Raw genomic sequence first — 14,892 nt, 5'->3', positions numbered from 1 at the left:
CAGAGCAGCTTTTAGCGCTGTAGTAAGTAGGCTAGGTCCTGCTGCCAACGGCTGATGGGGTGTCAGGTTAAAGGTCAGGGGTCTTGTGTGTTGACTGATGCGCTCTGTGGACCAAAACACACACACGAAGAATTATTTGTGTTTGTGAGCCTGAAGCAAAACACAGGTATATTTGTAGCCACAGACTACAAATAAAAAAAAAAACATATTAAGGTCAAAAATCATGTTGCATGTAGATAATTTGTACATTTCCTACCAGGAAATATCTAAAAATGTAGTTTCTGGTTAGTAATATGCATGGCTGAGAACTTTAAAGGTGATTTTCTCAGTATTTCAGATTTTCAAATAGCTGTATCTCGCCCTAAAATTGTCCGATCATAACAAACCAGACCTCAACGGAAGGCTGGTTCATAATAATCTTACAATAATCCATAACTTTAAAAAATGAACTTCATTGCTACCCACCATCAAAGGAAATAAACATTAATCAATACACTAGCTGAAGGAAATGAAAAGAGAGTGTGTGTGTGTGTGTGTGTGTGTGTTCTCTCTTCTACGTTTCATTTGAGAGGTTTTCTGGGTTTCCTGCCAAATTCTGAGAGGCCACCGATACTAGAAACGAGGGAAGAGGAGGGTGAAAGGAGAGCGAGAAATGAAGGAACAGGAGGAAGCTCTGTGACCGTAGAGCATCGTCTGCCGGAGGTGAGCGGATCTACCTGTGTGTGTCCAGATAATGGCATTTTCTCGGGAGAAACAGCGGATTGATCCGGAAGGTGACCCACTTTCACGGAGCTCCCTTCTGCTTCACAAGACACGCTGGCCCCGTTTCAAACAGAAGAGAGAGAGAGAAAGAGAGGAGGAATTAACACCAGAACGTCTGAAAAAGGAAAACAGGACTTTTCTTGTTTTTTGAGAATGTGGGGTTTTTTTTTCTACAAACTTGTCAATTTTAGAGTTACAAATTTCACACGATATCTAAAATAAACATTTAAGCCGTTATTTTAATGCACTTTATCTATTTGCATACTAGTATTTTGTATGAATAATAAAACACTAAAAAATAAATATTTTTTTTGGAAATATACACATGAATTTAGCCATTTTAGTAATGAATAATATTGAAAATGCATATTAATTTTGAGATAAATACTGTTATTAATTTATTAGCGTTTTTAAAAGCAGCATTATTTTATTCAAACTGACACTACTACTATTATTGGTTGAATTAGATTTAATTGTACATTTTTATAAACTAAACCAATTATTTTTATTTAGTTTTTTAGATATAGTCTAGTTTGTTTAGTTGTAGTGACTTTATTTCTCAAACTAAATAAAAATGAGCTAAAAAGGAACAGGTTTATTTTAATCAATGTTTATCCCAAGTAATGAAAAAATGTATTATGCTATCAGTTTTATTTAGGGGGATATTAAAATGTGTAAAAAACGAATCTGCTAATGAAACGAGACAAAATACTTAAAGTATTTATATTTTATGGTAAATTGTCTCACGTTATCTTGATCGTTCAGTAGACAACAATACAGAAATATTGATAGAAATGATCATGTTGAGTGATATTATTTAAATGCAGAGTTAAAGAAATGAACATTTCACTTTAAATAAACAATCCCTTATTTGGCACCTTATTAGTGAGGTAAAAGTAATAGGATTTTTATAGATAACTGACCTGCCCTACCTTACAAAATCGACCACTAGATGCCACTATATTCCGTCATCCTTTATACAGAAATCAAATAAAATATGAACAATGATAGTCATTTAAAACACAGTTAAACAAATCTGAGGTAAAGGGATTAGGCGGCCGTTGTAAGTTGTTGCCTGGCAACTGCAACGGCGTTTTTTCAAACGTATTCTAGGCTAGCTGTCATTTTCCCGGGAACCTCCGCATCACGTGACTCACCCGGCGCCTCGTGCGCAGCCCTGCTCTCCGAATCAAAATGGCGGCGCCGCATGGCGTAAAACTGAAGGATTTAAAGTGTGATTTGACGGACCATACCGCGGCACTGGCGCACCAGGACTCTCAGGTCGTGTATATGTTTCTTCTGTTCGTCTGCAGGTGTTTATATAAAGACGCCGTGGCGGTGATCGCGTGTAGAAAAGGCGCTCGGCGCGTGAACACGTGGACGCCCGCGCGGCTCGAGGCGGATGTGAAGTTATACACGCGTTATAAATCTCGAGAAACGCGCTTTAGAGGTCTTCTTAGTGATCAAAGGTGGATTAGTTTGTCGATCGATGCCGTTTGAGAGCTCGATTGAGAATCGGGGACACCAGTTTTAGGTTTTAAACTATTTTAATGATCGCACGCCGGCATTTCGCACATGAATATGGCGTAGAATTGTACTGTATACTCAAAAATACAATGCGATTTAAGTTCTTGGTCACAAGTAATACCCCTGCGTGCTTGTTTGATAGATTCTGTACTGAATCGGTATGAAACGCCGATGGTCGAATGAATGAAACTAGTCTTTTACATGACCTTCTGCGCTTGTGTTCATATTTAAATGCGTAATTTAGCGAATAAATGATTCATTAATTATAACTGGAGCTTATCAGCGCTGTCAGATAACGCTCACGTGTCGCTGTGCAGATCAAATGACGCTGACGTGTCGCACGCACACTGGATTCAGTTCATTCTCAGATCAGGATTCAATCCGAATCAATCATCTTTTGTTCATCTTCACACTTAATACTAATAAAAACCAAAAGAGTTTGTTCTTTGGTCTATGCTCGTGAACTCAGAACTAGTATACTACTGTGAACATTACCATTTTTTTGATTATACACATTTACACTATACAGTAATTTTGTTAACTATAAGTTGCAACACTTAATAAAATATATAATTACGTTAACACTGCTTTTTCTATATGTATCGTTTTTACTGCAAAATATGAAGTTCATTTGCAAAAAAAAAAATCCTTTTTTTAAACCGTTTTTCAAAATCATGTTAACCAGTTAACCCATGTTAAACTGCAGGGAAAAAAAGAAAACACAGGAAAAACTATCAATAAAAACGTTTTGAAAATCAAAAAAACAGTTATGTTTTTGCAAATAAACTGAAAATAAATATTATATACTCAAGAAAATGTCAGTATTTACAGCTGTATTTTAATTAATTTTTTTTCTTAATCGCCAATGTGGCCAATTTTTATGCGGTTCACAATATTTTTTATTTTGGGGCAAATAATGTAAATATGTTGCGTTTATTCTACAATACATTTACAATATTTGTCCCAAAATAAAAAATATCGTGTACCGCATAAAAAAATGCCACATTGGCGATTAAATACATTAAATTGATTTAAATTAATAGAAAAAAATACAATACATCTGTAAATACTGAATATCACCCTAGTCTATTCGTACATGCCTGTAAATTTTAAGCTAGTAATTCTAGTTATTTAATATTTAAAATAAGAAAAATATATTATGATGTTTTGTTGTTCTGAAGTTGAAACAAATTACATTTATTTACAGGGTAAAATAATGTAAATTATATTAAACAGTTTATTCAGTAAAGTGCTTATTCTGTAGTTACATGAAATCTGACGTACGTTCATGATAGATCATAATGACTTGACAGCTTTGACTTTACTGGAGTGTAGAGGTCAGAGTTCATCCTGTGGGATCCGACATCGTTTTATGTGATTGGTTTTATCCGCAGGTTGAATTTGGGAAACACGATGTTCCCGTCTTTGAGCTGGACATGGGCAGGATCTCCGATGCTCTTCACGGAAGCCTGGATCCGTCCATTTTGTCCATCTTTCAGGAGAAGCCGTCGACGGACAGCGCGGAGAGCGAGGCGTCGCTGCTGACCGCTCTGACCGAGATGTTGGACAGCGTAGACGTAGAGACGCTGTCTCCGTTCGACACGCTGCCGGACTCGGAGATCTTCTCGGCTCGGAAGGGTTCGGATCACACGGTTAGTCCACATGGACATTATTACCAGTATCACGGTATCATCATAGTAAAACGTTCTAGATATTATCAAAACGATAGACCTTCCTTGTGGTTTTTCAGATATATTCAAGCTTTTTATATATATATATATATATATATATATATATATCATTAAATATTGTATTGTGTACTTCATAGTACAATATTGTCATATGGTTACATTTGGATCTCATTACGTCCCTAGTGTTTAGTGTTTGAATATATATATATATATATATATATATATATATATATATATATATATATATATATATATACGTAGAGCGTGTTAAGGTGTTTACTTTTGTCAAACATGTTTCCATCACAGCTCAGGAATCTGCTTCATCTGAGTCCATCATCACCGGAGCGGTCCAGAATCTCTCAATCGCCAGCCGTAAAGCCAGGAAGAGTAAGTGTTCACGCTGAGTTACTCAAACACACGCAGCTGACGATGGAGGAAGTCAAACTAGACATCTCAGTAAATCAAACTGAGTTCTGAGGCCCACCGTGACTGGATTTTGCAAATAACGAGTTCTAAAAAATGAGCCGATAACCGATTAATCGGTCAGCTGTTTAAAACTAGTAACTAGTAAAAGTAGTACTAATTTGGAGTAATTTTATTACAAAAAAAAAATTTATTATTATTATTATTCGATAATTCATATGTATCTTACCTGGCTTGTGTTTTTTTAATAAATTTTTTTTTTAATTAATGTTTTTAAAATTTCTTTGCACATACATATCAGTAAATAAAATATATTCAATTAAAATGTTTTTTTAATGCAAGGATATAATCATTAACTAAAACTAAAATAAGTATTAACCTAAACAATGTTCGTTAAAAAAATAAATTATATTAATAAATTAAATAAAAAAACGACTTTGTATATTGCTCTACTTTAGTCGTGTCTGAATGTTTTTTTCTCTCCGTCAGGAGGTCATGATGTCAGACAGACAGCTGAGACCCCGTCGTTGTTCAGGCACGCAGAGCGATATTTCACGGCGCGGCGACGACGAGAAGAAGATCCGGTCTCGGAGAACGTTCCGGATCGAATCCGAGCCGATGTTATTCCAGCAGGACAGCCGGGAATTACTTGCAGATTTAGTGAGACACATGCATCCGTACTGCATCAGGACACACCTGGAGAAAGAGACCAGTGCGTCCGCGGAGGAGGAAGAGGAGGAGGAGGAGTTTGTGGATGTAGAAGGTTACGAGGAACAGGACGAGAACATTCTGGACCAATCAGGAGAAGACTTGAATCCAAAACCGGAACCAAATACATGCCAGAAAGAAAATGTCGCATCTTCAGACCAAAACGTGAAGACGATGCCTAAACGCAGCGCTTTAGTCCAAGACAGCCAAGCACGGCGGGGGAAGAAAACAGTGACTTTCGCGATAAATTTAATCTCCGTTCACGAGATTCCGCCTGACGACGAGGAGTTTTCTGAATCCGCATCCTCTAAAAACGACATCCCTTCCCCTCAGAAGCCCAAAGCACTCAGTCTAGACCAGTACCGTCTCCTCAGACAGAAGCAGCAACCTCTGGAAGAGAAACGGATGGACTTTCAAACCAAATGGCCTTCGCTTCCTGACCTTCCCAAGGAGCTTCCGCCAATCCTCCCGGATTTGTTCGCACCAAAGCTGAGTCCAAACACACCTTCTGTTAAAGTGAAAGCACCTCCGTGCCAGATCTCTCGGAAAGAGGCTAGAAAGGCGGTAGACCCTCCAAACCCGGTTTTAGTGCCCTTGAAACCCACGGGACACATAAGGTCGGCCTCAGAAGCGCTCGGGTCAGAACCAGGCGCTTGTGGTCCTTGTGAAGAGCTTGGGGTCTCTGAGGTCAAACCTGAAGCTTCAGAAAAGCCACAGAACCAGACGACGAGCGGAGAGATCGGTGAGCAGATGTTCAACAACAAAAATGAATTTGCTCTTTAATTAAACTGCTTTCGAGACAAAGTAGTCTTCGTAAACATTTCATTTGAAACCAAATAAACTGAAAGTCAATGAAATATTAAAAAGTACTTGCTTTTATCTAGTTGCCCAAACATTTTTTGTTAATCAAGTTTGACTAGATTTTTATATGGTTTACCTTGGTGTACTAAAATAACTGAAATAAAAATGAGTAATAACTAAACATACAATAATGCTAAATGTATTTTAGATGTTTTAAATGTTACATTTTTTTTTACATTTTTAAATTTTTATAAAAATAACAGAAACTAACTAAAATTACTAAAACTACTTGATGTTTTAAAAGAAAAAATTATTAAAAACAATAATTTTTTTTTTAATAAAAACAAATGGGAAATATAAAAACAATTTTACATTTAATTTTAAATATAAATTATAATAGAAAGTAACTAGGCTAAAATAAAGTAAAATACTTTTTTAAAAGGTTTACTTATATATAAGTGTTGAATAAAAACAAGAAATGTACATTTTCAATATGAATTTTACATTTACAACTATGTACAATTATTTATACAAAAACTCCAGTAGTATATTCACGATGCTAAAAAAGTTTGATAAAGTTTCATGTGGTTTGTTTTTCAGGAATTGAAGCTGCTGATCTGACCAGCCTTTTGGAGCAGTTTGAGACTCAAGGTATATGATAAACGCATGTTTGTTTATGATCGCGTGTAATTGAAGAGACACTATCAGCTCATTTACATCAGTCCAGATAAGAACCGCGTGCTTTATCAGCTCCAGAAAGCATTTTCAGTCCATAAAGGCTCATCTTTGCCTTTTGCTTTCAGATTAAATTGATTGTGCTGTCTCCGTGTTCGTCTCCTCAGGACAGAAGATGATATTGTCACAGATTTGATGCAGTCAGAGACGAACACGGTCCCAGTGTTATTAAAGCAGAATCATTACATTATCATTAAACTCTCAGTGAAACAATTATAATCAACTAGCAGTACGTGAACGGCTTTTGGAAATCAGCTCATAAACAGGGTTTGGAAAACGCTTTAAAAGTAACGTAATGTAATTAGATTACTTTTTCAAGTAACTGGTAAAGTAACATTACTTTTTAATTAATTTTCGTGTGCATTTTTTTTTTTTTGTATTGGTATTTATTTTAGATTCGGTGTGCAGTGACCTCAAGATGTTACTTTAGTTCTAGAATAAATAAGAAAATGCATTAATTCCTCTCATTTACCAAAAAAATAAGAACCAATTTAGTTTCCCTTAAAATTAATAAAAACAGTTCTGAATATGATGCAAAGCTGAAATAATTAAATATGTTTAATAATATTTGATCCCCGTTTATTAACTAATTAGCTGCCGGCCTTCGATAATCCAAGTCAACCATGCTAATAAGCAAAAATTAAAGAAGATATTGAAGAAGACTTTCTTTTTCTGCGCTCTTCTTTACGGACGTAAATTACCATTACCTTCAGTCTGCGGCTTTTACATTCGCCAAAAATAGAACTTTTTTTATATTACAAACAAGTCGTGATTTAAAATGTACCATAATTACTTTTTTTTTAAAGTAATGCATTAAGTAACGCAGTATTGTAATGCATTACCTTTAAAGGCGCAGTATGTGAGATCGACAGCGAGGGGTTGAAATGGGTGCCGCAAAAACAAAGCCATTCCGGCCCGGAACGAAATTTCAGAGTAGAATTACTGGCTATAGCATTATTTTTTCAGAGAAACAGCTGTTTTCTAAATATCTACAAACATATTTTTTTGGCTTTAGAAGAGTCAAAAACGTAAAGCACCTTAAGAAGTATCTGTTCGTAGGAGGTTCAGTGTCCAGAGCTCACAGGGAATGAAGCCGGTTCGTAGCTGCCGGTCAGCCTGGGTTCATCGATCATGTTGTGGTTGTTTTTCTCAGCCTCTGAAGGGCAGATGCTTCCAGAAGTCTCTCCGGACGAGCCTCAGGATCGATGGACACATCGTGTGACGGACCTCAGCAGCACTGCAGGTGAGAGAGCAGCTCAGAGTCAGGATAAACTTACTGGCAACTGGGAATATGGGTGGGGGTTTTTGTTTGGGAATGTTTGGGAATGAGGTTTAATGAGTTAAGTTTTCTGATTTCTGAACGAGCTTATAATTAGGCATTACACACAAAAACTCTGTTACATCTCAAGGTTTTAATTTGGCTGAGAACGTGTGTAAACAAAAAAAAGGGATTTTGTTTATAACAATAATTATGCAGCATTTTCAGTATCTTAAGGACTATAAAATGGACTCCTAAAGAGTGTGTGTGTGTGTGTGTGTATATATATATATATATATATATATATATATATATATATATAAAAAAACAACCATCTTTGCATCAAAGCATCTTTGCAGTGCATTGAAAAAACACAAGCTACGTCTGAAGTTGTGTTTTGATGCTTTTAAACACTGTTTAATGCATGACACGAATGCATTTTTAGCTTGCGATTGCAAATCCATAACTGTTTTGATATTAAAAGTTATTTAAATAATAACAGATGATTTAATTGTACCCTAAATCGCCAGGGTAAAATTCACATATTTAATATTCCCTGTATATCTGTGATGCCAGTAGGAAATTACACAACTTGGTAAATAATACACTCAAGTGGCAGCTAATGAAATTGTATTTAGTTACCACTTGAAGCCATCTTTCATGTAATAGCACACTCAAGCGTACTTTTTAAAAACAGCGATTGATTGTGGGTTTTTCCGTCTTTTCTCCAGGATTAACTCCACCTGCCACACCTCCTCATCAGATCTGGAGGCCCCTGGCGTCGGTCAAAGGGACCAAACCTGAATCCATCAAGCCGTCGCTCAGCAAAACCATTCAGATTATCGAACCTCGGCCAATGCCACGCAGTAAAACTCATTCGAAACCCTCGCCTCCCACCTTCACTCCCGTGTTGAATCCCGCTCAAGCGCTCCTGGACCATGACTACTGCGGGATTCAGGGCAGGACAAACACAAACTCACGCTGTGATTATAGGATGCTGTCCGGTTCAGTGCTGCTGTCACCGGACAGATCCCCCAGCAGTATGGAGGCATTTGAGGAGGCGGAGTCTCTGAGGGGGCGGGGCTTGCACTTCTCCTCCCGCTCTCCAAGCCCATTGGACCGCGGCAGGGTGAAGAGGCGGGGCTATGATAGCAGATACCGGCGCTCCAGCTCGAGGTCTTGCTCCTCGTGTTCTTCGTCGTCTTCATCATCTTCTCGTTCCAGGTCTCGTTCACCGCTCACGAAAAGGTAAATGGGTGCCACTAAAATACAGTAAAAATGCCATTAAATTAACATGAATGTTTAGTATATAATATGAAAAATATTCATTTTAATATTCAACAGTTTACCTCAGAACTTGAAAATAAAATTTTCCATATTCCATAACAGAGATATACATCACTCAGTACATTTAACAATGTTAAAAAGCTTGAACGTTTATGAATTATAATTGTAGCAATTTTGTTGCAAGAGCGCTGCACTTCCAGAGAGAGCCCCGCCCACGCTTGCTTCTGATTGGCTGTGATATTTGATTGATTCGGTTGCGTCTAGCGTGGACATCCTCATTGCTTGTTGCGTTTATTTAGGACACGGTGTAAGGGCATGGACAGATACGGATGTGCAATATATGTCTAGTAATAAAAGCATAGTTAACATAGAGACATGTTTCAAAGGTCATATATGTTTTTCAAATAACTCGTTCATGTTCCCAAAGGGGTATGAAAATCGCATATCCATCCATTTCAAATGAATTTGTCTTAACGAGTTATGAACGCATTAATTTTCACACTCCTGATATGTGTAAAATTTAAAATATATATATAATAAAATCAATTTATAAAATTACAAAACGTCTTGATTTTTAGAGATTAATATTCAAGTCAAATTTATTTATATGAATCCATGTAATAATAATTGTCATAATATAATAAAATAATTACACTTATAATTAAAAATATATATATACATTTATTCAATTTTACAATTATATACATTTTTAAATATAATAATTTAAATGATTATTAAATAATAGATGTTCTGTGAATTTTTTAATAATTATTGAGTCAGTCATCAGTGCTATTACTTCTGCGACGCACGTGTAGTTTCTCCACAAGAGCGCCCCCTGTCTTCCTGTATGAATTACATTAAATGTGTACTCAGTAATACTCATAACATCTTTTGGGAAAAATAGAAAAGATAATACTTTTCTCTAAAGAAACGTATTTTTTTGTGTCTGGTGGATGCGTGATGTTTCTTGAATTATTATTATCATTGATATTGCTATCACAATAAATACAAATTATTGTGATGTATTTTTAATCCCATTTTGCTCATCCCTATTTTTTTTTTATTATGTCTGTGATTTTTAGTTACAGGTCCAGACATTCTGGAAGCAGCTCCTCGTCTCGTTCCAGTTCACGGTCGTCTTCTCGTTCTCCTCCTCGCAAGCGTGGACGCCGCTGCTCCAGATCACGGTCCAGATCATCGCATCGCTCTCGTTCGGGGTCTCGTTCGCCTGATCCGGACTGGAGAGAGTCTCGCTGCAGATGGATGAGGTCAGTAGCTGTGTTTCCATCCACCTATTTTTATGCGCATTTTAGAATATCGCATATCGAAAGGGATTTAAACGGCAAGATGCGCGACAATTCTCTGTCAAATTATTTCTGCATACAACGACTGCGTTCGCAAACCTCCAAAAGCCATGACCAGCATTTATTTCATTTCGTCTGCTTGCTCTGAGGTGCATGTATTCTATTTGAAAATTACAAATTTGTTCCCTTTGATGGAAACGGTGCTTTATTCGCAAATGTTTTATGCAATATTCCAATTTTGCGCACAAGTTAAATTCGCACGTTTAGATGGAAACACAGCTAGTGTGAACACAACCGAACATTTTCTTCTTCTATTCTCAGCCGCAGACAGAAGGAGCTTGTACGAAGACACGAAGAGGCTCGTAAACTCCGCCAGCAGAAGGCCATCGTAAGTGTGGCGTCATACTGGACTCTGTCTGTGTGTGTGTGTGTGTGTGTGTGTGTGTGTGTGTGTGTGTTCATGCCTGATGATGGGTTTGATCCTCAGGAGGAGCGCAGGGTGGTGTACGTGGGAGGAATCCGGAGAAGCATGTCTCCGTCGGACCTCAGAGATCGATTCTCACTGTTTGGGAAGGTGGAGGATTGCACAGTCCACCTCAGGAGTCACGGGTGAGATTTACAGCGACCAACCTGCTAATCAAATCAGAAGCAGTATGGTTTTTTGCATTGTATTTTACAGTGAAATATCACAATATTAATATTTCTTACTATTATTATTACTAAAAATAAACTAAATAAATACTAAAATAAGTTGTTTTTTTTTAACATTATTGTTTATATTTTAATTTCACTGTTATAGTATACAAATATTTGTTTTTCTTTTTTAACTTTTTTTCTTATTTTAATTTAGTAATTGTTTTTCAGTAGTATAAATACTGGTAATGTTCATAAATGCTTGAGTTTTTTTTACACAGTGAAATATTACAAGTTTCTTGTTAATTTAGTAGCTGTACTAATAATAATAATAACAATAAAAACAAATGGTAAAAAAGGAGAATTTTAGTAAATATATGCACCATTTTACATATTCTTTTTATAACATGTTAGTCATGTCTTGAAATATTCATGTCTAACAATTAATTGAAATAGAAAAATAGTTTTCATTAGAATGTTGATTATTAAATAAATGTGATTAAATTATTTAACTTTAATTTCTGTTTTCAGCTGATTTAATTTATTTTGTTTTAGGGATGTAGTGGTATGAAAATGTCTCATCACGATTATCGTGACCTAAATTATCGGCATTGTTAAAATGTGCTGCAAAAATTTAATTATTAATTTAATATTTATTATTAACACACTAATTGTTTCATCAAGTTTTATAGCCATTTAAAATCAACAAATAACAAGCTAAAAATCGGATTAGATATAAATATGTTAATTAAAACGAGAATTTTATCAAGATTTCTTGTCAAACCGATAATCATTACATCCTTTTATCGGTGCTTCTCTTAAAAGAGCTGTGTGTTCCTGTCTTTCTATTCTCTTCTCGTAGAGACAACTACGGCTTCATCACGTATTATAACACCGACGACGCTTACGCTGCGATTGAGAACGGCAGTAAACTGAGGCGCCCCGACGAGCTTCCCTTCGACATCTGCTTCGGCGGCAGGCGACAGTTTTGCAAATCCAACTATGCAGATTTAGGTTGGTCTCCTGAACACGTTCTAATTTCATATTAATTTACTTACTCTGTGAGAAGAAATCTATATTTGTCTATTAAGCGTTACTGAGTGAACTGCACATTGACTTTATTATATTTAGTTATTATTAAAATACAAAAAAACTTTATTTTTGTTTTGTAATAATAATAATAATAATAATAATAATAATAATAATAAATGGTTTAACTTTTAAAAAATAAAGAAATTAAGCCATAAATATTAATTGTAATTTTACTGTTTTTCATTATATTATTTTTCCTAGTAACAGTGAAATATTTACAGTAATGTATTATCAGTAATATTTATTTTGTTTTTAGCCATCTTTATTTTTATTTACTAATGATTACAACCGATGGTTTAACGTTTAATTAAAAATAATTAAAACAAATAGCAATATTTTACTGTATAGTTAGTGATGTAAAATGAAATTAGATTAAACTTTATTTAATTGAGAAATATTACAAAAGTAAGTCTTATTTTATCCGTTTAGGATATTTTTAGAACTTATTTTAAATAAGTTTAGAATATATTTGGAAGGAAAAGTTTAAGAATTTTTATTGTGTGTTAATGTAAAAAAATGTGCAATATAACTACTTTGTTTGCTGGTTTTTATTGTATTTGTTATACTATATTTATTATGATAATAGCCTTAGATGACATGGCATTAAATATGTACAAATATTTTTATATAGTAGTTATAGTACTAATAATTCCTTTAAAACACGGTTCACAATTTTTATTTAAAAAAATCTCACTTTTTCGCCCCGTCATGCATAACTGTTAGTTTCAGTGAGATTCTGATGCTTTCACAGTGAAATGCATTATAAAGTGAGGATGTTTTGGGTTTCTTATTTATTGCTCTTTTGTTTAGACTCTAACCGGGACGTCGGTCCAGCGTCCAGGAGCCAATGCGAGTCGTTCGACTTCGACACGCTACTAAAACAGGCTCAGAGAGGACTGAACAGCTAGCAGCACACAAGATAAACATCGTAAATCAGCATTACCTCAGAGCACTGATAACCAGAAACTGACTTCACTGGTGACCAGCTTAAACGGCCAGTTCAGCGGTTACAATAAAAGCAGGTTCACACGGGTTTCAAAGAGGATCCTGGGTTAAGTTCAAGTAAAGCCCTATCGACATCATCTGTAAGCTGCTGGAAATGATGCTGATGTAAATGCACTTAACATCGGAGGCCTGAGAATCACACGCCCTACGGATGGTGTCCAGCGAGCTGCGCTTGACTTTGACCTGGAAGAACTGTTATCGTTCATCAGGGTCAGCTCTTTTTTTTTTACTTGACAGTTACAGCTTCCTTTGAAGTACTTTTTGCTCGTTAAATTTTGTACATAGGAATGGGATGGCATTAAAAGATGAAATGGTTTGAATGGTTACTGCTTTGTCTTTTATAGTATATATATATAGAATGAATTTTTCTTTGTTTGTTTTTTTGAAGTAATACCAAAAACATGTTTCTGTTTTTCAGTTGGAATGACGACTCTTTACCTGAATAAAAAGGTTTATGTACTAATTAATGGCATCTCTTCTTTACGTTGAACTCTGAACACTATTAAATTAATGCTTTTAAGCCCGCTACTCCTCAGATTAATCGGTTTTTGGTTTCTGATTATATTACTAGTTATACACGCACACATATTTATATTACATTTATCTGGTTGCGTATAGTTAGTATAGCACATGGCAGCCCACCAATACTAAAACTAATAATAATTATAAAAGTGTAATTTGTAATAAAAAAACCTTAATAAAATAAAACTAGAAAACACTTACAATTAAAACAATAATAAAAGCCAGCCTAGCCTTTAAATTATACACACACACACACACACATATATACGCTCATATATATATATATACACATACATATATATATATATATATATATATATATATATATATATATATATACACTCATATATAAATATCAAAATAGGGCATTTTGACATTTACGTCAAATTAATGCAATTTTATATATAAAACAATGCACTTAAATGTTAAAGCAAGTGTAATTTACTATAAAAGATGGTCAAACCAACTTTAACAGATATTTGATCGGTTTTAAATGTAATGTGTGTAGTGTTGAAGATGAAGACCGTGTTGTTTGTTTGTGGATGATGTTATAAGTGTTTGGATCCTCTGGTTTCACTAATAATCCCTAACATAAAAGGACTTTTAAAATGTCTAGATATGTGACGTGAACAATAAAAGTAGCAAATAATAAATAAAAAAACGTTACTTACTTCACTCATATTTCTCCTCGTTTTCCCGCTAAACGATGTCACGTGATCGCGAAAGGCGTACACGAACGGAAAAAACAAAATTAAACACCAATTAAAACAACATTCCCAGGAAAACACATTTATTTCGACAGATTTCACGGAAAAACAAAGAATTAACGCTTGGGTGTATATATTTTCTTTATAATTTATCAGGTTTTTATTGTATAAGTTCGTGACTAAAACGATCATCCGCTCAAACCGGTGTTTCAGTTAGCTTATGTTCACTTCAGCGTTGCTTTTAAACTTTTCAGAGGCACATTCGACGTAATTTTATGTCATTATGATATAATTTAAATGTAGTGTCGCCTCTCGTCGCTTTTATGTACACTTTTCTAGTTTATTCGCACGGAATACCTCACAGCTGCAGAGCTCTCGGTCTGACGAGCAGAAAGCGGGCGGGCGGTGGGCGGGGTTTATTTGACAGCCGCGGAAGT

At 35.3% G+C, this 14,892-nt stretch overlaps 1 protein-coding gene and 1 long non-coding RNA gene across 3 annotated transcripts; one reads left to right on the top strand and one right to left on the bottom strand.

Moving 5' to 3' along the window:
• The first annotated feature begins 1,890 nt into the window (after nucleotides 1-1,890).
• LOC122353939 (peroxisome proliferator-activated receptor gamma coactivator-related protein 1-like) lies at nucleotides 1,891-13,689 on the top strand. Its single transcript, XM_043251848.1, has 12 exons — nucleotides 1,891-2,043; nucleotides 3,684-3,941; nucleotides 4,287-4,367; nucleotides 4,893-5,853; nucleotides 6,513-6,563; nucleotides 7,801-7,890; nucleotides 8,637-9,153; nucleotides 10,275-10,460; nucleotides 10,818-10,884; nucleotides 10,984-11,105; nucleotides 11,992-12,143; nucleotides 13,032-13,689. The coding sequence occupies exons 1-12, from the start codon at nucleotides 1,957-1,959 to the stop codon at nucleotides 13,127-13,129; spliced, it is 2,670 nt and encodes an 889-aa protein (XP_043107783.1). The 5' UTR covers nucleotides 1,891-1,956; the 3' UTR covers nucleotides 13,130-13,689.
• On the bottom strand, nucleotides 10,990-14,871 carry LOC122353945. 2 transcript variants are annotated; one of them, XR_006252074.1, is made up of 3 exons: nucleotides 14,813-14,871; nucleotides 14,420-14,447; nucleotides 10,990-11,126 (listed from the first exon to the last, which is right to left on the bottom strand). It is a non-coding gene; the product is annotated as an uncharacterized LOC122353945 (long non-coding RNA). The 2 variants fall into 2 exon arrangements; XR_006252073.1 differs by having other exon boundaries at nucleotides 10,991-11,129; nucleotides 14,813-14,864.
• Nucleotides 14,872-14,892: the final 21 nt, after the last annotated feature.

Source organism: Puntigrus tetrazona, chromosome 11 (genome assembly GCF_018831695.1).
Source record: "Puntigrus tetrazona isolate hp1 chromosome 11, ASM1883169v1, whole genome shotgun sequence".
NCBI lineage: Eukaryota > Metazoa > Chordata > Actinopteri > Cypriniformes > Cyprinidae > Puntigrus > Puntigrus tetrazona.
The sequence above is the reverse complement of the archived record's forward strand: the minus strand, read 5'-3'. Positions and strand labels throughout refer to the sequence as shown.